At 57.2% G+C, this 26,727-nt stretch overlaps 2 protein-coding genes across 3 annotated transcripts in view; both read right to left on the bottom strand.

Moving 5' to 3' along the window:
- Positions 1 to 4,138: 4,138 nt before the first annotated feature.
- On the bottom strand, positions 4,139 to 12,772 carry CLEC19A (C-type lectin domain containing 19A). The gene is made up of 5 exons (XM_075767182.1): positions 12,621 to 12,772; positions 6,911 to 7,076; positions 6,337 to 6,430; positions 5,430 to 5,562; positions 4,139 to 4,659 (listed from the first exon to the last, which is right to left on the bottom strand). Exons 1-5 carry the CDS (start codon positions 12,709 to 12,711, stop codon positions 4,580 to 4,582), a joined length of 564 nt encoding a protein of 187 aa, XP_075623297.1. The 5' UTR covers positions 12,712 to 12,772; the 3' UTR covers positions 4,139 to 4,579.
- A 3,799-nt stretch (positions 12,773 to 16,571) lies between these two features.
- The window catches only part of SYT17 (synaptotagmin 17), a 38,926-nt gene continuing 28,770 nt past the window's right edge, over positions 16,572 to 26,727 (bottom strand). For both annotated transcript variants that reach the window (XM_075767180.1, XM_075767181.1), the window contains one exon: positions 16,572 to 17,756. In XM_075767180.1, the coding sequence (XP_075623295.1) occupies positions 17,560 to 17,756 (197 nt within the window). In that variant the 3' untranslated portion in view covers positions 16,572 to 17,559. The remainder of the gene's footprint in view (positions 17,757 to 26,727) is intronic.

Below are 26,727 nucleotides of genomic sequence, written 5' to 3'. Positions count from 1 at the left end.
ACCGGAAGAAATCCCTGTCCCGTCCTTGGCAAGGCATCCCACGGCGAGGCGCTCGGATTTTGTGTTATCCCAAGCAACGGCACGAGTACAGATGGATGTCAGAGGGGGTGTGCAGAGCGAGCACACGCTTCCCAGGCCAGGGCTTAGGTTAGCGGGTTCCCGCAGGAGGGACGCGGTTACAACATACACCCCGCTCCAGCAAAGTTCCGTTCGAAATCTGCTCGATATCAGCACCGGTCGCTCCCGTGGAGCCCTGACAGCAACCATCTACCAGCCCCCTGAAAAAGGGCTTCGCAAACCGTGCAATCAACAGCCCAGCGTAATTTTCAAGAAACACAAATGAGCAAATACCTAGTTGCCATGGTAACCCCAAGAGCCGGACTAGACTTTTTTGCAGCTTACCCAACACCGCTACGTTTCTCCCGCGCAGCAGGAGCGCGGCCCCCGGGACCTGCCCCGGGCACAGCCGCCAGGAATCGCGGAGGAGATCAGCTCCGTCGGCAAATCTGCCCCAGCAAAGCTGCGCCCTGGCCGACTGGCTCCAGAGGATTCGCGGTCCCGGCGCCAGCTGGGATTCGTTTCTCTCTCGTGTCACCTGCGCTTTGGCTCCGTGGCCTTCAGGGCTGACCAGTTTCACGAGCAGAAACCGCAGCGGGAATTCCTCCCCCGTTAGATCTGCTCTTGACGTCCGAGCAGCAGCGTGTCTGACAATTTGCGCTCAGGAATGAAAGTTTCCAGCCGAGTTACCAAGCCCCTGCGAAGCGATAGCAGTCAATAAAAAACGTTACCACCCTTTTCAGGTGTCTGTGCCGCAGAGCCCTGCGCCAAACGGGGGACGGGGCTGCTGACCCCTGGACCACCGCTCCCCATCAAGGCGGTTTTCGCAGGAAGCCCGGAAATCCTTGGCACAGAGACAGGGAGACTTTTGGGGTACCGATAAGGAGCAATCGACAGCAAAACCGACCCTGGTGCTGGTGTGACGCAGCCCCCGCGCTGAGCCAGTCCTGCCCGGGGCTGGATGGACCCCCGGCAGCAACAAGCCTCTCCGGGGGGGAACCGACCCTGCTTGGAGCATCACTCAGCTTTTGCAATTTATTAAGGTCGGGGGATTTAATGCTAACACCATCGCGCAGATCGGTAACATCACTTATCATAAGGGTTTGGGGTTTTTGTTTGGGGATGGGCCTCACTGCCCCGGCCAGTAAATGTCTGTAATTTACTCCCTGGGCGGCCGGAAGCCTTTCTTTTGGCCCTGAGATGGTTTTGTTCCCTAAGGGATCCCTCCGCAGCCTTCTCGCCCCAGGGCAGGAGCTGCTCTGCTAGGCAGGCAATTAAAACCCAGGGAAACCAGGGCGGGGAAAGGAGATGCACAAGAAAAAGCTCACAGTTCAGCTCTGCAGGCCTTATCCTCCCAGTAATTTTCAAGGGGAAAAAAATATTACCAAATTAATAGAGGAAAGGACAGCTCAGCCCAGCCCAGCCCAGCCAGCCGTCTGAGCAGTCGAGATTAGAAACCGGGGAGGAAAATGATGGGCCGGTGCCTGGGGCGGGCTGCTGCCGGCTGGCACACCACAGCTCCTGTCTGCCCAGCTCCCATCCCTGGACATCCAGCAGCATATTTCAGGAAATAAAGAATAATAATAGCCCCCCAAAAAAATAAAAAAATAAAGAGACAAATGATGCGGGCAGGCCCCTCGCTCCCACCTGCCAGGGCCGATATTGTCGCTACAGACCAAGGAATGGGGTATACAGGAGGGCGCAGACATTTGTCACCAATAGATAATTATTTTGTTCAATCCCGGGCTACGTCGCACAATGCTCACGCTCACCCCGACTTTCCTGTGTTACAAAGGAAGATGTTCAGCTCCCCAAAACCTCAGAGACATGAAAGGAGCCTCCGGCACCCGTTGCTGGCAAGCGATGTGCAGGAGAGGTGTGGGAGAGTCCTGCCGGGTTTCCCATCGCCGGCGCCACACGGCAGGGCAGGACGGAGAAATTCAGGATAACAGAGGAGTTGTTAAGGTTATGAGGCGAGGAGTACAGAAAAATAAAATAAAAAGTTCAGCCCAAAGAGCTGCAGCTCCTCCCGGCCGGCTAACGCCTGGGACCGTCTGTGCCGAGGGAAAGGGCACGTCCCATCTTCCACCCAGCACGCACCTCGACAGATCCACGACGAGTTCATTAGGAAGGTGACAACTCCTGTTGCTTTCTGAATTTTGTTTGATTACTGTGAAACAGAAGACACCAGCGAGGGAAGAAGAGGTTTTGGTTATTTTTAAAGGACGGACCCCGGGGAGGAAGCCAAACAAAGCCCCTGTTAACTTTGGTCCTGACTTTCAGGTCACGCATGTCGAGTTCTTTTCACCTGGAAATGAAGATGTTAATTGGAGCCGACAGCTTTCATAGGTTTCCCCATTACCAATATTTTTAGCCACAGTGGGGCCCAATTCTTCAGCCGCTTTCCCAAGGGAAGGGTTTGACCTTTCTTTGAAACATCTCGTGCCACTTGCAGGGAAAAAGAGAGAGTTTTGTGGCTCGAGGCGTCCCGAGCCCCAGCCGTGAGGAACTCCGGGGACGTGTCAGGAACAGGGAGAAGAAACCCAGGAGAGGCGGCCCGGAGCCTGGCCCGGAGCTCAGCACCACGCAGCAGCATCACCCAGTGGGGCGGCCGCCCCTCCAGCACCCCGACCTCCCCACCCGGGTGCCGGGCGAGCCGGGGGGTTCTGCGGGGTGTGCTGGCCCCGGGCCCCCGCGCTGCGGCTGATCTCCTCCTCGGTGAGGGGACCAGGCGTACGGCCCCGGCGCTCGGAGCCCGGGGTCTGTGTCCCGCGGTGCCCCGGCCCTGCTGTCCTCGTGGCGGCGGCGGGCACGGGACCCGCCGTGGGTGGCCTCTGGGCAGCCAGCAAAAGGGGTGCGCGAGCCCTTCTTCTGCCACACGCATCCGGATCTGACACACGGACATTTTGTTAGCTTGTTGGACCCAAGAACGTTTTGTTTTTACAGGTGGTTTCTTTTAATACTGTTATCATCTACGTGTAATTTCTTCGTTTCAAATGAAGCAAAAGCCTCAAAAAACCACATTCAGTGCTGTCTCCTGCCCTGGACTGAAAATTGCACAACTTGCTTACTCTCCTTTTTTTTTTTTTTTTTAAAGTATCTGTATATATATAAAAATCCATTAAAAATAAATATATGTATTTTAAATATATACATAGAAATTATATTATCAGTGTTTCCCTATTTTAGAAACCTGCTCCAACACCCATGTTCCACTTGCACCACCACCACCGTACCCCCCGCCCCTGTTTTGCAGTTTCTCTCCGAGTGGAAAGGCGTTTTGGCCGAAAGCTGTGCAGACACCCAGGGAAGCAGCTAACAGCTCCCGGCAGAGCTGGGAGTTACTCACCAGTTACTTACCTCATTGTATCCACTGTAATCACTCTGGAAAGTTTTAGTCTTGAAATTTTACGTCTCCAAGATGGTGACATCAAGAGAGACCAGACAACTTTGTGAGGATGCTCTTACTCATCTTCCCAGGCAGCGGCCGAGGTGGGGCAGCCCGGGGCTGTCCCGGCTGCTTTGGTGCTCGAGACCCTGGGGCTTTGCTGGAGAGGGACAAAAGGGGGACATCGCTCCCAAGAGAGGGCACGGGGCCGGAGGAGGACGCAGCCCCCTCTGCACCGGGCTTCTTGCAAAGCCACGGGGATGCCACGGGGCTGTGCGGAACCGGGGAAAGATTTGTGAGGGCAGGCCACCCCTCAGCTGGAGCGCATCGGCCCTTCGCCCGCCTTCCTCGTAACCCGCTGAGCCCACGGTAGCTGGGGCCGAACCCTGCTCGCGTGCTGCGGGCAGGGATGCTGCGGGTGCTGAGCGGCCCCTTACGCCCCATGGGTGATGCCGTGCGGCTGACGGGGACGGGCCAAGGGCAGGGTGTGCACACACGCTGCCCAGGGACCCCAACAAACAGCCAGGGTCCCTAAAATAACCCTTCCCAGGTGCCTGCTCCCCCCGCCCAGTGCACCTGTTTAAAACAGAGCAGATTGGGGTAAAACCGGCTCCTTGGGCACGAGAGCCCACGTCCCCGGGGCGTCGCTGCTACCTGAGCACTGGAAAGACGGAGGAGCCTCCACCTGCTGTTTGCTGTTTATTTTAGCGGAAAGAAAAATAACACACACAAGAGGCACTTTGCATAACTTATCGGAAAATAACACTTTTCCTCCACTCTTCACAGATCAACGGGCAAAATAATTTCTTACACACGGCTATTTTTTGGCGCTAACAGTTTGGTGTATTGGTAAAATCATGGGTTTCCTCTAACACGCTGCAATAATTGATCCGAAACCCAAAGCCAGGCTCAGGCTTGGGGGCTCCTTCGCTGTTCGATGCAGCTCCCGGCACCGTTTGCCCGTGGGGAGGGTGAGCGCCGGGTTCATCCCTGCGGCGCTCGCAGGAGGGATTTTCCAGCCGGGGTCTGGCCGGGGATGCCGAGCAGCTCCGTGGCTCTCGCCGCCCGTGCTCTTCCCCAGCACGGCTGGAGAGATGACCCAAAATGAGGGGGGCACGGGCAGCGCCAGCAGCCTCAGTCCAGGGCCAGCGAGGGGATCTTGCAGACGAAGGGGAAGGCTCTGCCGCAGGCGTTGTCGTTCCAGGAGCGCAGTGCTACCCCCCCCCCCAAAAAAACCCAAGGCATTAGCCAAAAAGCCGCAGAAGGAGGTAACCATGGACCGCCCTCGGGACCAGGACCTCCTGCCGTCGCGGGAGCCTTTCCCCGGATGTCATCCTGTCTGGGCTGCTCCCCACCGTGTCCCCTCCCGGTATCCCCATCTCCATCCTGGGGACGCTGGTGGGGACGCCTGGCCCCGGCTCAGACACGGGAGGAGGGAGGCAGCTGCAAACACATCCCAGTACCCCACAAAATATCAACAGGTCGTGCGTGGACGGGGTGTTTAGGTACGTCCACGAGGTCTGGGTACGCCTTCACCGTCTCACTGGCAATGGGGGTGTGAGGTGGGACTTTTGCACAGGCAGGGTCTTCCCCGCTTCAGCGAGATGCCCCCGGCCTGAGCGAGGGAGGGGAAAGATGGCAAACCGAGGGGTGCTTCCACGGGCTGCATGGGGGACGGGAAATGGGACAATTTGACCGTTGACACAATTCAGTAACTCTTCAAAGTGGGTGATGCTCGCCTCCTGCCGCTGCTATGGGGGAGAGAGACGGGCTGTGAGCGGAGGGAAAGCGAGCGTGTGTGTGTGTGTACATGGTGAAAGAGAAAACACATCCTTTCTCTGCAAAGAAATAAAGAAGATAATAATAAAAAATTAAAATGCAAGCCCTCAGCCTGGCAGCAGCCTCTTCAGAAAAGCATGAGCGCGGTGGATTGAATTTGTCTACATGCAGGTAAGACGCACCGTGCCCCCGGCCCGGCACTCACCGCTGCTGTGCCGGTACCAGATCTGCACGCAGTCCTCCTCCTCGGGGATGGAGTGGATCCCGTCGTCGGGCTGACTGCCGTCCCAGTAGTGGTAGTCGTAGGAGGAGCCGTCCGTCCACTCGAAGTGACCCTCCTGGCGCGGGGCAGAGGCCGCGATGGCAGAGCCGCGTTGGCGGGGGGGGGGTCCCGCTCCCGGGCAGCCCTCGTCCCCGTCCCCATCCCCGGTGCCACCCAGCCGAGGGACACGGGGACAGACTGTCACCGCTCAGCAAAGGCCAAACAGCTCGTTTGGGTTTTACGACCGAAAACCTACCCGGGAAAGCCCCAGCGTTCGCTGCGTTCTCACCAGGGGAAGCCCAGAAATTAAACCCGTATATTTTTTAATGCACCCAACGCAATTCTGCGTTCCTTTTCCTTTGCCTTTTCCATTCCTTTCCCAGTATCTACAAAAAAATTGCTGGCATGGGACTGTTCTCCTGACGGTCTCGATTTTTGTTACGTATTAGACTATATATTTCCAACATGTCAGCTTTGAAAAGTTGTGGAGTATCACAAGAAAGCAATGAAACTAGGGGATTTTTTGACATTGGACATGTTTTCAGTTTATTTCCTCTTCTTGGACCAGCAGTACAATACTCTTTCTATTAATCCATCAATAAAATATGATGTGAATAACTAGTAATTATTAATCTATTAATTCCAGTAACACTTTTCTTTTAAAAGCAGACTGGGGGGGGGGATGAAATTACAACCTTCCCCCACGCGCCGCACGACAGACCCTACGCTGCCACCTGATTAATGAGGCTCTAAGGAGCGAAGAAGAAAACCCAAGTGGCTTTCCAGGGGGAAAACGCAGGGAAGTGAATTTTTCAAAGCCATTTCCCGCAGGATTACAGGCAGCTCTCACCTGCCGCAGGTCGTTGAGCCCCGTCCAGATGTCGGTGGGGATGCCGGGCACGCGGCTGTTCACCAGGTCGTACACGAAGACGTTTTCTTCCCAGCTGGCAAAACAGAGCAAGACGGAGCTGCTGGGGCGTCTGGCGGACAAACGGTGGGGCAGGTCCCTCAGCATTCGCCCCACGGCATGGCCAAACGGGTCCCCCTCGTCTGATGGCTGGGGATTCCTTTCCCAGGGCTGTGCAAGAGGTGCGTAGTGTGGGGGAGAGCTGGGGGAGAGGGAGCGGGGGGAAAAGCCTGTGCAATCATCTGGTATTTCTAGCCCTTTTCCAAGAGTAAAGAATGCAGTTTTGGGGAATTGAGGGAATACTACCTCAGTTTTCCTGCCAGGCCAGGAAAAGGCGTTTCTTACATCGCCTTTGTGTGCGCAGTGCATCAGACATGACCCGCGGAGGGATGCTTAGGCTGGGACACGAGCCTGCAGCTGGCACAGAGGTTGGGCTGTGGTGAACGGGATTTCGTCCCCATTTTCCTTCTTCCCCAGGCTGTGCCAGGGTGGGATGATGTGTTTCCGTGCCCCTCACCTGTGGATGGAGGCCAGCTTGGCTGATCTGATGCCAATGGAGAACTCGGCGCAATAGAGATCGGCTTCGGCCCAGGTTTTGTTGATGGGGAAGTACCGGTAGCAATGGCCTTCGTACTCGGTCCAGAAGAGCGGGCAGGAGTAGGCGTGGACGGGCTCCGGCATGGCTGGGGGCAGAGCAGAGGACATCCAGCAGCCGAGGGCCAAGCAGTGCGGCCGGGCAGCTGAGCAGGCAGCAGAGGCAGCGCTGCCCAGCCCCGCTCCCCCCCAAGGCAAATGACCACCCCACACGCGTGGGAAACCCACCGCTTGCAAAAGTCTGCAAAAGCCAAAACACATTTTGTAAAGGCCGGCGGTGTCTCAGTTTTAGCGTCTGCCTAAATCAGGAGGGACGTTTCAAGCCTGTTTGACATCGGTTTAGGCAGAGGGTGCTTAAAATAAAGGCACTGCCGTTTGCTGCCCAGGAAACCGAGATAAGGGCTCCTCTCCTCTCGGCTCCATCGGGCGCCACCGGAGCTGCCCTGCTGGGACGGGAGCTGACAGCCGGGGGCTGTTATGGCCGCACGCTGCCCTCCTGTTCTCGCCTCCTGCAAGGCCAACTTGCACCTCCTCCCTCCAAGCAAACCCCCTCCCCACATCCCGGGCCCGGACGCAGCCGTGCACGTACGCACGCGTTGGATTTCGGCCCCACAAACAGCCGGGTGAGGCACGCGTGCCGCCGGGAGCGGTGCCGGCCTATCTGCCTCCCGCGGCCAGATACGAGCGGGGCCCCGCGGCGCTGCTCCTCCTCCCTCACCACCTCTCAGCACAGCGGGGTTACCCCAAAAGAGGCCGTTTTGGGGGGCAGGACGCATTTCTGAAGCCAATGCTGTTGTGTAAACGTTAACACTTCTTCCCAACCTCCTCCGTGTCCCGCTCCCGCCGTCGCACGCGGGGAGGATGCAGCACACGTGCACAACACACCACCCAACACGAACGCACGCGTAACCCCCCAAATCTTGCGGCGCGTAGCCTTCGCTCTCTTAGCTGCTGGGTTTTGAGCCTCGGGGAGTCACTAACGACCCCCCGAGCCGGTTCCCACATCCCCACGGGATCCTGGGCTGGGGTCAGTGCTGCTGCCGGAGCGAGCGGGGAGGCGGGCAGGGCGGGGGGAGCAGGGGTTACGGCACACGTCAGATGCCATGAAGCTATCCAAGCAGGTAACAGGCTCAAGGCCAGAGAGGTCAGGGTCGTGCTACAGGGCTGGGGTGGAATGGCTTCCCCCAAGGGCGAGGAGAGCAAAACCCTGCCGGCAGCAGCGCGGGACGTGGGAGCGGCGAGGGCAGCATGGGCACGGGGAAACGGAGAGGCGAGGTGAATTCAAAGGAGCTGCGGGAGCGTTTGTGGAGCCGAATCTTTCCCTGCCCCGGGGGGGCAATAATTTCATATTTCATCAGCTCTTTCCACATGGGGATCTCTGAGTGTTCCACAAACACCCTCCAGCCACTCCCGGGTCCCTCCTGTCACACACCCCATGCGTGTGCGACAAACCACGAACGCAAAGAGCCTTTTTTTAACTCCTCAGCAAGGCGCGGAGGCTGAGCCGACTGCCGGTAGCACCCGCTGTGCCGAGCCCCGCGGGGCTGTCACCCCATCACCCCGCCTCGGGACCCCTGCCCGCTCCCTCCGAAGGAGCCGTGGCTGGGAGCAGCTCTGCACCCACAGCTACAAACCCACCGAGAGCAGCGACGGGCTCTCCCACCCTCCTCAGCGCTAGTTATGGGCTGCGGAGGGAAAAAAATAAGGTGGGCTGGGCTGGAAGGAAGAGGAACAGCTTTCCGGGAGAGCGGCCAAGCCGCAGGCAGCTCAGTGGCAATGCGGGGTGCAGTGCTCGGATTCACACCCAGCCATCCTTGCATTTGGGAAAAACCTGAAAAAAAGCAAATTGTTGCTCTTAGAGCGATAAAGCAGAAGGACCAGGAACGCCGGGAGGTGATGCGGTTTCCTGGGAGCCAAGCCCTCCTCCCCACGCGGCACCAGCCAGGAGTCCCTGTCCCCACCGAAAGCAGAGCAAGGGCAGAGGGTCAAACCCACAGGATGAGGCTTCAGCTTCACTGCCAGGTGCTGGATGAGGCACGTCCCCCCATCCGGGACAGCGCTGGGATCCGGTCCTGGCCCGTGGCGACTCCAGGTTGCTGCTCCCTCCTGCCGCGGGCACCCCGGGGCTCTGTGGCAGACAGGCACCACCAGCTCCAGCAGCAACTGGGATTTTATGATAGAGGCTGTGAAACGCCTCGACGGACCCTTCACCTCTAGCAGCACGGTGACAAAATTCACAGGGCTTAACCCAGCAGCAGCCCCGGCAAACGGGGCCCTTCGCTCCTAAGTGCTAATTGCAGCGGGCGTCCCGGTGCCCTGGCTCCAAGCCGGGTCTGTCGGCGCCCGATCGCCCGGGAAAATCACCCTTGTTTTGTTCAGAGCAGCCGAAACCGAGTCAGAGATGGAGACAGTCCTTCTTTGTTATTCCGTACTGCTTCCCATTAGGTAGCATTAATTTGATGAGCTTCAGCAAACCAGAGGTGCCTGAAGGAATTTAAGGTTAAGTATACCGAAAAGGAAAGTATGGGAGGTCAGCGTTTAATTAGCATCTTGTCTGTTAGGTCAGGATCAGAGGCTTTGGCTGTCTCTTTGGAGAACTACTGCTCCCAGTTTTACCCGCAGGAACAACTGGGGGTGCTGCTTTATCTGGGGTCTTCAGGGGCCACTTTTAGCAGAAAGGCCATAAAAAATGGGATGTACGGTTGTGAGTATATGAGCCCACTCACGGCTCGGTAGGAAAACCTCACAACCGGAGCCAGCAGCTGCTGATGGCATTTGGATCCAAAAGGGGGCAGGGGAAGGATTTGGGGGCTATCTAGACCAGATCCTCACTTTTAAGCACCCCAGCAAACATCAGCCGCAGCAGCGCCAGCTCCTCCGCACAGGGCGGGAGCAGCACAGCCCTGCCTGCGGGACGGGGGCTCCTGCCGACCCCCCAAAGCCAGTTCAGCCATTTGTCCCCAAATTCCTGGTGAAAAATGATGGCAAGAATCCTTCTTCCCTTTGCTTATTTACAGGGCAGCAGTTTTAAGGTCAGGGCCATGTTTTAATGCCACACCAGCAAAACAGAAGTCCAAACTTGGTTGAGGATAAGATTCATATCAGGTAGCTGTTACTAACTCAGAAAAGCTGTAAAACAAGAATTTGGGGTCAGAAGGAGAGTTTTGTGCTCTCTGGATTTGTGTCAGTGCCAACAAAACTTTTTATTTATTTGCTAGCTAAGACCCACTGCAGAACCACCGGGAAAATCACTTGTCAAAATCTTTCAGAAGCTGGCACAGCTCTGCCAAAAAGTTTCACTTCCCCAAGTGGCCACTTTCCAGATAGAAATAATTAACCGAGAAAACCCCAGCCAGCTGCACACGGTTTTTTTTATTCCGGGATGCTACTGAAGAAGATAAAATACCAACAGCGTGACTCCCATGGACTCAGCCGGCGAAGAGCGGGTTTTTTCCTGAGCGGCTTCATGCCAAGGTGCAAAGCTGCCTCAGCTCCAGCGATGTGCAGATTTGAGATAGGAAGTTTGGGGCTAGGACAAGGTTGGCAAGAGATGCCCGCGCAAGAAAGACTCCTGGGGACACTGCAGCTCCATCAAAGGGTTTTGGACAGCAGGTTGGATCAGGTCAGTGCTCTTGGATCAGGCAGCAGATGCTCTTCTTGCTGCAGAGCATCGAAGGGCTCTGTTTCATCAACAGCTGCTGACTTACCAAAAAGCTCAGAGACACCAGGAGACACGTCCCTGAAAGGCATGCTCTTGAAAATTGGCTCATCCATAAGCTAATGCTGCCGACTGACCCGAAAAAGCAAGCGAACCTCTCCAGCTCTTGGCAAGCAGCCGGGTTTGGAGGGTGTCCACTGACACCCAAGAGGCTTGGCTGAAGTTGATGCCAACGGGGAAGAGCCGAGGAGATCCCCATCAGGTGCAGCGCTGGGTCCTTCCCAGGGCAGAGCTGCCAGCAGAGCTGCTCCGCCGGTGCCCGAGGGCGATGCCGAGAGCGAGGGACAGGGAGTGCTCCCCAGCCGGTGGTCAGAGCTGGGGCTCAGGTGAGCATCCTGGTGCTCAGCGACACAGTCACCTCTTACCAGCTCGGGACCGTGGGGAAGCCCGGCAGCGCGGCTTTACCCTGCGTTGGTACTGCCAGAGCAGCGGGCAGTTCCAGGGGATGGGTGAGGCAGCAGGGCTGCGACAGGGCAGCCCCAGGACCCCCCGGGACAGCTTTGGCAGGAGCAGCCTGCGGTGAGGCCGGGGGGTTCCAAGTGCCAGCTGAGCATGTCTCCATCCCCCCGCAGCCCCAACACGCCTGCCACTCACTATTCTTTAGTGAATAAACCCAAAGAATAAGCATTAAACCGGGGGTTTGGTAGGCAGGAGTGGGTAGCAGGGGCTAAGGCAGCGCTAGCGTGTGATGCTGAGGTGCCTCGGGTCACCCTCGGCTTTAGGAGCACGTCCTTGAGCCCTGACACCGCAGTCATCGTGGGCAAACAATCCCACCTTCATGTGATTTGCAGTATTTGTCTTTCATTAACAGATGAAAAAGTCTCACGCTTAGCACCCGCCTTCAAAGCAAGCAGACCGTGGGCAGGTTTTCAGTCTGTGGCTGGGATGGATGGAGCGGGGGGGTGGTACCCACTGACCGACACGAAGCTCATTTAATAGCTGGGCAATATTTTACACACTCTGATGTGTTTTCTAAAGCACGTGTTACAAATACCCATGTAAAATTTTAAACATTAGGTCAAAGATGTTGGAAGTGACAACCCTTCACGCACAGGGCTTTGCTTTTCTAAATCCTGTGACAAAACCAAGCTGGTTTTTTACAGCTTCAAATCTTCTGCCTCGTAGGTTTGGAGTCGTGAGGCAGTGGCAGGCGCCGGCAGCAGCCCTCCTGCAGCCGGCACGGACAGATAGGAGTTATCTCACAGGGGTTTTTTTCCTCCTTAATTAGTTTTGGCGAAGCTCCCACGGATTAGGCGTCTGGCAGGAAAGCCAGGCTTGTATCGATCCTTTTTCTCACGAACTTGCTGAACAGCACTTAGAGAGTCCCGTTCCGCTCCCATTCCCGTCCAAATCTAACAGGGCGCGAAGAAACTCGGAGCAGCGACTCTCACTCACACCAGCCCCATGAAAAAGTTTGCAAGAACCTTAAGCAACGTAAAGCAGCCGCCGTCACCACCAACTCAGAAATAAAAATTAAAAAAAGGAGCAAGGGGGATTCACTTATTTGCGTCCACTTGCACATGCAGTCAGTGTGAATAAATAGACGGGGAGCCACGGCGGGTCCCTTCGCCCGTCCTGCCGGGCTGTGCGGCTGCAGTCCTGCGCCGCTCACGCGTGTACCTCCAGGCGGTTACGCCTGCCCGCCACCCACGCCAGACCCACGGCGTGAGGGTCCACGGCACCGTGCCACGCGAGCACGCAGGAACAGAAGCCAGAGCAAAGGCAGCTTCCATAGCCTGGGAGAGGGAGACCGGGGCTGCTCTTGGCACGTCCCCCAGCGAAGGAGAAAGTCGGGCCCAAGGAAAACCAGGGATTTCTGGAGCGCTGGGAGCGGGGGGAAGGCGGCCGCTGGCCCTGCGGGAGCTTCGCGCTCTCCTCTGCCCCCCGCCGCGGTGTCGGGTGCCCCCGCACTCACCTTGGCTGATCTTGATGTTCGTCTGGGGGAAAGCCTGGGCGGCGAGCAGCGCCGCGGAGAGGAGCCAGCACGGGTGCCAGCCGCTGCCCATGGCCGGGCACGCAGGGACGGACACAGCCCCGCTCCGCAGGCGGCCGGGCCCTGCCGGGGCACGCTGGGGCCGGGCCCTCCCGGCTGTGCGGGGGGGGGCAGCCGGCGCAGAGGTGGATATAGGCGCCGCGCTGCTCCCTCCCCCCAAGGCAGCGGCTCTCCCAGCCGCACACGCCCCCCTGCACCCCCCCCCCCCCCCACCCCGGCTGAGCCCGGCCGCGCTCGGTGCATCCCACCCCGAGGGGCCTTCGCCCGCGGCCTGGCTGGGGGGGGGGGGGAACGTCTCCGCCCGGAGAGCCTTTGTCACAGCCCGCAGGCTGCAGGCGAGGAAGGAAATCCCTCACCCACCCCGAGGGGCTTCCTGAGCCCCTGTTTCGTGTCCCCCGTTCAGCAGTGCCCAGCCGGTGCCGTGCCCCGCGGGATGCTGGCGGGCATCGGGGGGGCAGAGCCGTACCGCGGGGGGCTGACAAACGGGGGTGTCGGGGTGTCAGGAGCCCCTCAAACGCCGGGCAGCACCGGGCGGGGACACCTCGGAAAGCGGGGGGGCAGCACTGGCCGGGGCCCGCTGGAGCCGGGGGTGCGCTGGAACCCCTCCCTGCCCCGGGCTGCGCTGGCCCCTTTCGGGGGGGGGCGGGGGGTAAACGCGGGGAAGACCCGCGTTGGGAAGACCCCTTTTTACAGGCGAGGGTCAAGTAGAAAGAATTTGAGGTGACACAAAGCTTTCAGTATAGTAAAGCATCCAGAAACGATAACTCAATCAACTGCCATATACTGAATTTTCTTTGCATTACATAAAACCTTTTAAGAAAACTCCCGCCCCTCCCTCCCATTTGCAGTTCCATCTATTGATCTGAAACTACAGGGCTCAAGGAGAAGCCTGATGATGTATCAGACGCTAAAACCGAAGGAATTCAGAGTATTAGAAGCCAAGGCATGCCTTCTCCCTTTGTAACTGTGTGCCATGCCCAGATAGAGCCAGTGTTACAAGCAATCATCAGCAAACTGCGCAACAGAACTCTTTGAGCATATTAATCTACTCCCAAAGCACCAATGTTCACGCTTAAAGAGAGAGCAGAGATCCAGAATGGCTTTAATCCTGTTTCTAACAGGCCCACGGCAGCAGCATCTCCCCTGTCCCGTGCCGGCGAGACCCCTGAGCCCCCGGCTGCCCCCGAGCCCCTGTGCTGCTCCCCTGAGCCCCCGAGCTCCCGCCCCGAGCCCCCCCCCCGAGCCCCTGTGCTCCCCCCCTGAGCCCCCAGCTGCTCCCCTGAGCCCCTGAGCTCCCCCCCGAGCCCCTGTGCTGCCCCCGAGCCCCCAAGCTCCCCCCCAAGCCCCTGTGCTGCCCCCCCAGCCCCCGGCTGCCCCCCCAGCCCAGCAGCTGGGCACCAGCTTCGCCCCCAGCACTGGCAGAGCACACGCACGTGCTGCACGCCGAGCCGGCTGGAGTCGCAGCCGCACTTGGGGTTACCTTCCGCTGCCACAAACCCCGACGTGCGGTACCTGGCGGGTGCAGCCCCAGGAGCGCAGCCACCTCTCCGTTCTTTATTCAGCCCCTCTGCTCCTCTCCCTCCCCACGCTGTTTCCCGACTGCCCTCCAGGTCGGGAGCTCTCGGTGTGCTTCAGTCCTGCTTTTATTGACCTTTCCTCAGGGTTTCCTCACCAATTTTTGGCGGTGTGTGTCCATGACACCCCCTTCCCTGCCAAACAGAGACCTCGTGGCTCCCAGGACAGACTCAGGGGCCAGGGTGCCTCCTGCGAGCGTTTCATCCCCAGCGCCTGAGCAAAGCCTACGGCAGGGCTCAGGTCAGCTCCGGCGGGTGCCCAGAGCTAGTGCCACTGCCCACAGACCCCGCGTGGAAGAACATGGGTGTCGATGGCAGCGACTGCTGAAACCACGGCCCCTCCTCGGAGCCTTTTCAAGTTAGGGGAAGAGATCAGCCTCCTACAGCACGTGTTTGCCCAGGACTCCCCCCGGGCTCCCTCTCCACCGTGATTTATTGATGAGACAAACCAGGAGGAAGCCAGAGAACAGAGATTTGCTATCGACCTCGCTGGGGGACAGAGAAGGAATTTCACCTTGCAGAGAGGCAGGTTAGATTGAGACCCACCGTCCACGACACGCTCGGGAAGAGGATGCCCAGGGACAGCCCTGCGGCAACCGCCGTCCCGCTGTGCTGTGCTCTAACACCCGCCCGCCGGGGAGCTGCGTGGTCAGCACGCCGCGAGGGTGTTCTCCAGGGGACAGCATGCACGACCACTCCGACAAGGTGAGCTCCTACCTGTCGTCACCCCCAGCCACAGCAACTGGGCAACGGTTTGGCAACAAGGTCACCGAGGTCTTTTTTGTCGTCCGCTGTCCAAGGCCGTGCTGTGCTCTGCCCGGGAGCAGCGTGTCCACACCGTCCCTCTGCCCCAGCCGCTGCGAGGGGACACAACATCTCTTGTAGCCTCCTCGTACTCGTTGCATTCCCTTCTCCGCGACGGCAGGGTCACCGTATCAGGCTTGGCTACACGGAGAACGTGTATGACACGTACAGGGATGCTCTGAGCGCAGAACGGAACGACGCGCCCATGACTCACGGGGAACCGGAGCAGGTCCCAGCCCAAAGGTGTGCCGCAGGGATGCTGCTATCAGAGGTACCACACAGACCTTCACGCTGGAGCACCAACACCCTGGACGGCAGCGAGGACTATTGACCGACACACCGCCACCTGCCCAAACAAGCACCATGCCTTTTTTTTTTTTTTCTTTTTAAGACTCACCTGTCCCTATGTGTAGCAGCCAAACAAGCAGCAGAGGTGAAATAGGCATATATATGTATTGTTTTCTTTATAAAATCAAACTATTAAAAGCACAGGAGGTAACGGGAGACCATTCTGGGCGGCATTCGATGGACAGAGGGGAGGGAGATGACTGCTGCCTGCGCCACCGCGTGCCGCTCCGGACAGGCACCGCTCTGCCCTCCAGCTCGCGTGCCCACAAGCGAAGGCAAAGACTCCCGCAGCACGCAGCCCCAAGTCCCGCCCGGACATCGCCCGTCTTGCGCTCGAGGCAATTCTCCCACTTCCAGCGAAAAGGCACTTTGCTCTGAGCCGGGGCAGACGGAGAGCGCGTTGGTTTGCTCCTCTCCCAAGGGGACCCTGGGGACCGGCACGGCCATGGGAAGGCTCAGCACCGCGGGGAGGGGGAACGGGCCACGGGCTACGGCAGGGGCCACGGGCCGCTGCCCAGTGACTTCACTGGTGACCCCGGGAGCAGGACACGGCCAGAGCCCAGGGCCCTTCCCACCTCCTCCCTGTGATCGTGGCGGCAGAGCCCACCCGGCCGTGACACGCCGAGGCTTTCCGGCCCAGCACGGGTACGCTCTGCGGCACACAGAACGGATCCTTCCTTCTCCAGAACGAAGACGTGGAAAGACAGCACAGTCATGGGCCAGGCCCAGCTCTCCTCAGGGCGACGTCCTTGTTTGATTTCTTGAACAGGCTGTAAGCAAGATACAGATTTTTATGCAGTCTCAATGTTGATAAATAGAGCGACAAAAATAATAATAATTTGGGGCGCGCTCCTGTGAAGAACCAAGACCCAGAGCCCGGTGCAGAGAGTCCGACAGGTCCGACCCGCAGCGCGCGGGGTGTTTCTGGATGGGAGCGCGCACGGCCAGACCACCGCCCTCGGCTCGCTGTCCTGACCGACCCCCATTGGCACACCTCCCGCTCCTCTCAAGTTACTCCCGGTTCACCTGCCGTGAGTAACAAGGGGGTAAACGCCAACGTTTTGGCTTTCCTTGTGCCATGAACATGGCTGATGGAACTCAACGCAAAGCTGAATCCTGCTAACAAGCATCACCCCAGTCTACTTGGCACAATTAAATAGAATTTTATTTTCAATAAATATACAATCTGCACCATACCAGACAATATGCTGTGAAAAAATAAAATGTACAGAAGCGATCAACAGGACAGCTGGACTGTAGCTAAGTTCACTTGGTGACCTGGAAAACTACCTGGGTAAACACACACAACACAGAGAGAGCCACTGCAATCTGTGAGAGAATTAAAACCGTGTATTTTGGGTCTTCCCAACCGCAAAAGTCCCCACAGCAGGTTTCTTTTGCACAACACAGGTTTGAAAAGACAGGAGCTAGCTTTCCCGGTACAAACGCTATTGGAAATGTTTACTTTGCTATATCATCACTGCATCTACTGGACGCACACAGACTGCTATCGAGAGCAGCAGGTCTCACCGCTGACGTGACACTGGATCCGTTTGACGAGGGGCCCCACGCACACGCGCGCGCCCCAGCACACAAATGCACGCGTACGTACTAACAGGAGCTTAATTCTGTTAAAACTAGTACAAGGACAAAACTGTAGTCAGAATCGATTTCACCACAGGTTCTACCGCTTAAAAAAATATTCTAGCCTAATTACCACGTTCACCAACGAGAGCACACGGGTACTTATATCTCCGAGAGGATGAGCCATGGATTTGGACTGGAAGGGCAGCGGAGGCAACTCCCGACTCTTCCACCCGCTCAGCGCTTCCCGCGGCACCTCCACGCACAGCCCACGCCGCCCGGCCGCGCGCCCCGCAGAACAGCCGAGCGGTGCCGGGTGCAAGCAGCGAGACGGACGGACGGCCAGGCCGCCGGTAGCCCCAGGGGAACGGCTGGGACCCGGTGGGACGCGGTTCGCAGAGGCCAGCGCGGCCGGTTGGGTGCCGGCAGCCGCTTCAATCCAACGGAGCTGCTGTGGGGTGCGTGTAGGGAGTGAGGTGGGGTGGTTCGGGCGGTGGTTTATTTTTTTTCCTCGTCCGCCTGCTCGGTCTGGCTGCTGGTAGTCCCCCACCTCATGTTACCTCCAGGGACGCCGGAGAGACGCGGTCGCACTCCTCGCGGGACCGCAGGCTGTGCCACTGCTCCACGGCCGTCCGGTGCGCGTTGAGCATCCGGCGCCAGTGGTTGGACTCGGGGGCGCCCGTTGAGTACTGCCCGATCACGATCCTCCCAATGAAGTCGTTGCTGCTCTTCACGTTGTGCCCGTACACTGGGGAGAGCGGAAAGAGACCGGTCAAGGCAAAAGCGTCACTCGTCCACCCAGACCTCTGCCCCTGGAAAGCCAGACATCCTGCCAACGCCCCCGTCACGCTGCACGCCAGATCCCAGCCGTTTGGGCAAATAACTCGGCACCTCAAAAATGTTAGAGACCGAATCGGGAGTTTGGAAGGCATAAGATAGGCTGTACTACAGATTGAAATGCAATTCGAATAAACAGGACACAAATCCACAGTCATCGTGGTACTTAGCAAGAGTAGGTGAAGTAGAACCCCAGCCTGGTTTGGGTTGAAGGGACCTCCCAGCCCACCCAGTGCCACCCCTGCCACGGGCAGGGACACCCTCCACTAGCCCAGGTTGCCCAAAGCCCCATCCGACCTGGCCTTGAAGTAGAATTACATCGTGCAAGGAAATGCCGAAAGCCCTGCCTGAGGGATGAACGCAGCCAAGCAGCCCGCGCCTGGGTAAACGGAGCAGCAGCACCTCAAGCCATCCTCCTCCAAACGCGAGTGGTAGGAACCGTTCCAGCGCTCATCAATACCCTTCCCGACTTGGGGACGGGAATCACACACGTACAGGCTCAGCGGGACGTTTGTACAGAAACAATTTTCCGTAATTATCACTGCAGCTACTTGTTAAAAGTCCAGGAAAGCAACCGAGGGAGAGACATCAACCCCACACCCCGGCCCTTGGATTAGCCCAGTCTCCTGGAACAAAAGATCGCAGACAGCAGCAAACTCTAATGACGGGCCCGATCCCGGGGAAGGCTGCACGCTCCCGCCAGACAGAAGCAAAAGCACTTTGTGTTCTGCAAATTGAAGACCTACTTCAGCTCATTAGAAAGTTGAACAAAAAGTCTGTGCGAGCTGAAGCCAGGATATCCACGGGCACTGGCTAGGATATTAAGGATTAAAGAACCTCCTCAGGAAAGAGAGGGATTTTTAAGAACAAACATCTGCAGGGGCTCCAAATCCACCCAGCTTGTGCAGCAGGAGCAAGTTCAAAGGGGGAGCGCAGCCCGGCGTGGAGCTGTGAGCCCGGCGTGGAGCCGTGAGCCCGGCGCGGAGCCCAGCGCCAGCAGCACCAGCTCCCAGGGCTGCTGGAAACCAGCACCGGCAGCAAAGCCACGTCTGGGATTCTGGGATCCCTGGAGGCAGCGCACACCCTGCCAGGCAGGCAGGACACCAAGCACTCGGCCTCGCTTTTCACCACGCGTCTTTGTCAAGGCCGTCTATTTCTCATTGTAACATATCCCACAATTAATTAGTATTATTTTAACGCGCTACTCGGTATCTCTTCCATCCCCACGCCCTGCCAAGGCTGGCTCCCAGCTACTGCACCAGTATGGGGTCTCGCTCCGGGTGACCCGGGTGCCAGCTGCCAGTGCAGTCCCAAAAATCCAGCCGTGCGAGGTTACGCCCACCTTATCCCTTCTGACAGCTCTGACGCACAGTCTACGGGCAGAGATGCTTCTGCTCATCACATTACCTGGGGATATTTCTGGTAACGGCAAACCTTCCAACGTCCGCATCATTTCTCCAAGTAATTGCACTAAAAAAAAATTACCCTGAAACTCAGAGCACGGTAAGTCTACCTTCAAACTGCAGTTAAAAATGAATTGGGGGTACACCCCCTCGGTAGGAAGGCTGCATCTCTTCCGCTCGTCACCATCAGGTATCTCGGGGTGATGCCGTCAGCGCTCTGCGCCGTGCTGCCCGTCATGAGGCCAGGTCGCCGTTATCGGGGGCCACCTTTTGAGGGCACGGAGAAGAATTTTAAGCCATCCGTCTCCAGGCAGTACACAGCCTGCCCGAGTCGTTAACGACTTCTCCTACAAGGCAATGGCTCAGAAGCGTAGCTAGCATGGCTATGCTACACAGGATTTATTATCCTAGAGAAAAAGCCCGTTGTGACAAGACCACATGGAAGTACCCCCAAACCAAATGCCTCCCTAATTTTGGCACAGGATTTTTTTTTTCCCCTTCTTTTTTCCCCAGAATGAAAGAAGATGCAGCCTAATCCTGGGACACAACGCCAAGTAATTTAAACCACGAAGTCTTAAAGGCCGTCAATTAATCACAGGATAAATTAACAGTGGGGAAGTACCCCAGGCATACCAATTCTTCAAAAATAATCCACGTCAGGTCTGTAAAACGAGCAGGTGTGCTAACTAAAGGGACCTGTTATTTTACTGTTGAGCCAAGCATTTTTGAATTCTTGTAAAGCATCTTGCTAATCTCATCGTGTCCGGTAATTAGCATGTTGATTCCTTTAGGCTATTAATGGGCTAATTACACAAGCATCGTTGCTTCTGTCGGTAACTAGTTTGGATAGCGCAGAGGCAGACTTCCTGCTGGAGAACAGGGAAGACGTTTTCCCAGGCCAAAGGCTCATTCGCACACGGACCACACGGGGCGGCACCGGATTGCGTCTCAGGTCGGCCACCTCGCAGCTTCACCGCAGCAGCTTTCTCAAAAGATGAGAGATCTTTGTGTGCCAAAAATTCGGCTTCACTCATCGGTTCACGAGCCTTTAAAACTCAAGGGCACGGCTTTCTCGGAGGCTAATTGCTTTATTCCGCTCTTAAAACGGCCGGTATTTGCTGAGCAAATTTGCTGATGGTTGAGCCGCACGGAGCTGTTGCACGGCGCTTACCCGGGAGAAGGTATTGCCAAAATAAGCCCTTTTCTTTGCTCACACTCAGGACCACGTTCTCCCCCGTTGCTGTCGCCGGTTCTTCCAAGAACAGCTTGGGAAGGAGAGCTGCAGGAGCCCGTAACGCAGGCGAGGAGCTGAGAGCCGAGGCTGGCCGTGTCGCTGGCACTCGCTGCACCGCGGGCTGCGTCCTGGCACGGGGGGCAGCAGCTCTCCCCCCTCCTTCCTCTGCGGCAGCAAGACTTCTCAAACAGACGAGGAACCGCTTCCTTGAATGCTGACAAGCACGCGCTAGCCGTTACGCTCGTCACACCGTTCACACTCACTCTGAGCCCTCAGGCTGCTCCGAGGCCCGGCAGAAGCCGTTAACATCACGCGCTCCATGCGGACCCCAAACGCACCGCTCACGCGCCGCCCAGGACTGCCGGGGGCTCGGACGCCATCCCAAAACGACAACTTTTCAAGACACGAGGCGAGCCGCGCACCGTTGAGGGGCCAAGCCCTGCCCTGGCTGGAAGGGGATGTGCCGGTGTTGGCGGGGGGCCCCGAGCCCCCCTGAGCGGGACAGGGTACCCTGCGGAGCGGCCCCCAGCCTGGGCACGGGCAGGCTCTGCCACAGCCCCTCTGCTTTTTGCACACGCACACACGCACGTGTGCGCAACGTCCCACGGCTGTAGTCCCACCCGCAGCGGAGCCAATTCCACACAAGCTCATTCAGCCTCGGGAAGGAAAAAGCTCCCGGCTCTTCCTTTCGGCTTCTTCCACAACGGGGAGAGGGGAGAAGCCCCTCTGCTCCAGCCCACGGGGCCGCGGCCGGGTGCTGCGCCAGGCTACGGGACAAGCGGACCGAGCTGTATGCCCTGAGGCCTGAGCATCCCCTTCCCGAGCCGGAAAGGAGCTCAGAGTAGATTTCAGATTAAATCTGCTCCTGGCCACAAAACCCAGTAACTCAGTGGAGCTGCTCAGAAGCAGAAAATGAGGTAATTATCATCTGGGGTTCTCAGCCTGACCCAGACTCTGGTTATGGACAGGCAGACACTGCTTTCCATTTCAGAAACCTGTTTTCCTGACAGAAACTACACACCTGATCTCACGAGCTCTTTTTCAACCGTTGCAGTAATTTACACAATAGCAACATCCATTTCCAGGCCAACACGGAGCAAAAAGCAATTAAGGAAGCAGAGGTCAAACCAATTCCTTCTGCAGCTGCTCTTTACTGAGAGATGCATTTGGAAACAGAAAGGCTTCGTTAAAAGAAAATATCCTTAATAATAGAAATGCTGAAATATAATAGAAAATTGGGTTCGCTTATGGCCGTTAAAAGGGCTGAATTCTTGAGGACAAGCAATGCGACGCAAACAAAACATTGTCACGTCGATGCAAGGATCCGTACCAAACTGATGGGGGCCTGGGTGCCGCCACATGAAACTTGTCTTTGGGGTAGGGGCCCACGTCCCCCGCGGGGCTCCTGCGCAGGAGAGGTGGCTGCGTCGCACCCCGGCCGGGCTGCCGTGCTCCCTGCGGGGCTGAGCAGCGCGGCACGGCGGGTACCGGGCACCGCGCAGCCCAGGGCTGGACGCGACGGCACCTGGAGCTCCAGCGCTCGACCCCAGGTATGGCGCCAGCCGGAGCTTTCCCGACCCCGCTCACGTGGAGCGGCTTTTCACCCCTCCGGAGTTTCGCGTGTCGCTACGTGATCCGGCACTCGCCTCTGACCCAAGGGGTTCCCCGGGTGGCATCAGCGCTGGCACGGGACCCGGGCAGGGCGCCCGTCCCCTTCCCCTTCCGCTCTGCACCGAGGCCTCTGAAGGGCAGGACTGCAAACCGCCTGATTTAGGAGTTACGTGCAATAGGAAAAATTAAGCTGGTGTTTCAAATATTAATTCATCCTTTGATTGAACATATTAGTAGCCTTGAAATGACCGGGAAGGAGCACTAATTCAGAGAATTTCCTTAAGCTAACTTCAAGGCTATCAGTACCATTTACGTGATGGGGAACAAGCTTTACACAGAAGCACCTTGCTCAGCTGGGGCCACAAAGCACCTGCATCTCCTGAAAACCCTCTGCCAGACATGCCCAGCAGTTACTCAGCAGTTACGGCCGCGCTGCACCAGCGAGTACAGCCGCACAGCGCCTCTGCTGCCGCCTGCAGCTGCCGGAGCACCTACTGCAGCCTCTCCGGGAGCGTCGGGCAGAGAAATCTCAGCGCGCAGGAGCGGGTGGGAGCACCGGCACAAATAATTTAACCCTTCTTCAGTCACCTCCATCACTCACCTGCAATGCAACTAAAGCTATTCAACTCAGAGAGAAGAAAAAAAATCCCAAGCAGCAACGTGCCTCTGTTTTTCCATCTGGGCTCTCATCCGGGCTCGACATCCCGCAGGATGTTTTCACCTAGTTTGCATTAGTTTGCCATTAGCTTGTTTACAGCACACCGCCACCCTTTCTCTAACGAATTGCCCCCCAAAGTTGTTTTCTTAGTTTACAATTTTTTTAAATGCAATTTGGTTGCATCCTGCACATTTTAAAAGTCCTTAAATACCGGAGGCACCCCTCGGTGCAGCTCACGTGCACCCCTCCGACACACAACGTTGCGGCGCAACGCGCCAAGCGGCGCGATTACAGAGCCGGCCCCCGCCGCGGGGACGTTCCCAGCACAGCAGACACAGCCACAGGAGCCAGCTCCCCCCTGGAAGAAACCCCCAAGGAATCAGAGGGCCTTGCCCTTTTCCTTTCCACGAGAGGATAACGCTGTTCAATCTAAATGCTAGAGAGCAAAAATCCAGATTGATTTTTATAGCTGGTCTAGAGGAGACTCTTGGGTGCCGGGGTCAATCATCAGGCTTCAAAGTCATTAAAAAAAAATCCTGCCCCATTATATACCCGCAATTGCTGTTGCCACAGCCTGCAAAAGTTTCATCGGAGACCCTTGGCCCGCCAGGCTAGGAACCGAATAATCACCTACACGGTACACGTTCCTCCCGCGAGGGCTTTGCAGCACAGGCACGCCTAACCCCGCAGCCCGCGAGGCGCTGCCCCCCCGCCGCCATGCCTGCTGCCGCCTGCCCTCCCGCCGCAAAACCGGCAGCCTTCACCCACCGGCGTCCTGCTCCGGCGGCCGCGCCGCACGCCGTGCCCAGGTGCGTCCTCAGGTTACGGCCACGCCAGGGGAAAAGGGAAAAAGAAGCAGAGACGTACCCGAGGCTGCGCGCAGGCAAGCGGGCGGCGGGGTCTCCCCGGGGACGCACGTCTGACTCCCTGCGCACCCCCAGCGTAGCCTCAGGGGTTGGCAGGGGTCTCAGAACGCGCCCCGTTTCACGTGCCGGCATCGCTCAGGCACGCGACGCTTTGCACCCAGCGTCTCCTGTGCCGGCCGCTGAGCTCCGCCACCAGCTGACGGCTCTGGGCCGGCAGGTTAAGCAGGTCTGAAGACTACTTCCGAACTGCTTGACATCAATATTAAAAAGCTGTTTAGCACAAAGAGGTGCTGCGGGGAGCAGGCAGCGGCAGGGCTAACGATGCGCACTGCGAAGGTCGCAGGTACGGCCCAAACTCTGCCCCTTGCTCCTTGAGCGTGGCCCGTAATATTTAGTAGAGAGGCCAGAGAAGCACAGGAGACGATGCAGTGGCTTCACATTTATCAATTTAATCTCCATCAGGCGCTGATGCTCACGTAGAACTCGCTTCCCAGCATCTCCTCCGTCAGGCTGCTGCCTGCAGCGTCTGCGCCTGGCCAGCCGCAGAGGGAACCGGAACGGCCGAGCGCGTGGCCGAATCCTGGCCGCGCACGGCCCCGCCACTGCTCCACGAGGGAGAACACCACCGCACCGAGGAAACCCTCTTTGGAAAAGCACCGTCCCTCCTGCGAGGGCAGCCCCCGTGCGCTGGCTGGGGCAGCCTGGGGGGGGACCCTGCGGATGCGGCCGGTGCTGCGCCCCGAGCCGGGCGTTTGGCCTCGGATGGGGAGAGAAAAGTCCCGTAGGACAGAGCAGAGACCCAGGGAGCAAGGGAAATGCAAATGCACCAGCACTGTCTTGCAGACGTCTCAAGGACACGCAGGGATGACATCACATGAAATTATCTCATCTACTGCAACAGTCCGGTGGATACTGAAAAGGAGTATCTACAGCTGGCTTTTTTTTTTTTTCTCTCAATTGCATCTTAATTCTTTGCACTGTGAGCCCCAGATCCAGAGCAGCACACGAACGGCTTCCCGCGTATTCCTACACGTCACATGAACAGGCGCCAACGCCGTACAAACGACGGCAGGGACGGCCGCGCGGGAGAGACGGCCTCTGCCGGCACGTTCACGCGTCTCCTCCGACGGCCACTGACATTTTTCCTCATTTGATACACACAAAGATTGTGGCCTTGTGAGATGTTCCCACGATTTCTTTCACCGTGGCACAAGTAAAACGAGACGAAATGCAGAGGCATGACACTGCCTAAATTAACGGGCTTGGCAAAACGAGCAAGCGCTGATGATCAGCCTGGAGAGAGGAGGGTTTGCTCCTTTCTTCAGGAGAAAAAGAGTCCCCAAAAAATTCCTGGGCGCGCAAGGACATGGGGGTTCTGCCATGCCTGCAGTGAGGTACGGTTATTAACTAAACCCACTTGAAGAATTAATTTTGCCTTCTAAGCAAGCGACAGATTGGCTGAGGGAGCGTCTTGCTGCTCTCACCAGGATTAACAGTGTTTTGCTCCTCCCGGTTAAAGCAGCGAGCCTGCTGCAAAAAGCCAAATCCATCCCTGGAGCATCTGCCCTGAGTGACCCCGACCAGAACTGGGGTGCAGGACCCCACTCAGCATCTCCGACCCACCCTCACTGCCCGCTCTGCTGTCACCTGCTCCACTAGCGTGGAGACGGGGAAGCCACGGATGGGGACCCGGAGGACGGAGAGCGACGGGGACCTTCCTCCTCCCAGAAGGGCTTCGAAGCCTGTGCATGGCACCCGCTGCGGAGAGGCTCAGCCAGGCAGGGTGGTCTCCAGGAGGCCAAGGTCTCCCATCGCCCCAGGAGCAGGAGATGTCCTCACAGGACCCGGGTCACCTCGTGCGACCACAGGACCCGGAGCAAAGCAGCCACGATGGCGGGAGGCGCCGGCCGGGAGCACTCTGCTCTGCCTAGATCCGAGCACGGACCATATGGTGTCCAGTGCATAAAAACATGAAGTATTTTGTAACGCCAGACACAAAGGCCAAGTTCTGATCTAAATTTCACAGGTAGAAATCCCCAGAAAATCCAGTGCTGACATCAATGTTTTTTCTTTTCTTGCCCCCCTTTGGCTAAGAGAGGATTACACAGGTTTCAGCACAGATCAGATTCTGTTTCTGAGCTCCAGACACGTGGACTATAGAGACAGTCCAATGCTTCAGAAACACACGTCTAATAGACAACAAGGAATCATTTTCTAGCAGCAAGTTGCCCAATTATCTATCGGTCTAAGAGACGTTACGGTGCCCAACATGATAGCATTTCAAAACAGAAACCGCCTCTTCCTCCTGCATTCTGGCACGGGGAAGAAAATAGTTTCATTTGCCTCATATATTAGAGGAGATTTTTTTTTTCCTATATATGTGTGCAAAAGACAAAGTGCCTGAATATTTTTTGTGGGAAAGAAAAAGCAATAGGAGAAACGAGAGATGAACATCTGAAGTAGCAAGTCAAACCGTAGACGTGTAATGACCCCGAACACATCGCGGTTTCCTTCCCTGCAAACGGGCACCTGAAGATGATGCTGGCATCTGAAGGTCATGCTTTCACACAGCCAGGCAAATCAAAATTCAGGTGTATTTCTGGAGAAGCCTGAGGACAAAACCATTATCAGCCTTCAACCTGCTCAGCTAATTGGGACATTTGGAAATCAGCCTGTTAACTAAAAAAACCACCATTGAAAAACCTCGCCATCTCTGCATCCCATTCATGGGACTTTAACAAATCTGCAGTGCAGGCAAACACCAAAAGCATCACCTTGTCTCCGACATCTACACCACAAGTGTGAGCACCAGAGTTGATGGGGAAAAAAATGAACAGTTTTAAGGTCTGAGGAGCTTCAGCCACCTTCTCCTCAACCACGACTCAAGCCGCCTGGAGACCCAACTTCAGGATTCACCCAGAATGAATCCTAGTTAGTTTTATTTCCAGCCGTGATGGGAAGCGCGGGTCTGCGAGCTGTAAGCCTTTGGCGCAGCGGTTTGCCCCTCTGCCTAACGTGGGCTCACTGGGAAGGTAAGGTCTGGAGCTGATGACCGCCTTCAGCCTTGGCCCATCTCCATACAGCCTCTTCTGCTGGGTCAGGGCTGCTCT

Source organism: Balearica regulorum, chromosome 15 (genome assembly GCF_011004875.1).
Source record: "Balearica regulorum gibbericeps isolate bBalReg1 chromosome 15, bBalReg1.pri, whole genome shotgun sequence".
NCBI classification, from domain to species: Eukaryota; Metazoa; Chordata; class Aves; order Gruiformes; family Gruidae; genus Balearica; species Balearica regulorum.
Note: the sequence above shows the minus strand (reverse complement) of the source record. Positions and strands in the feature narration are given on the sequence as shown.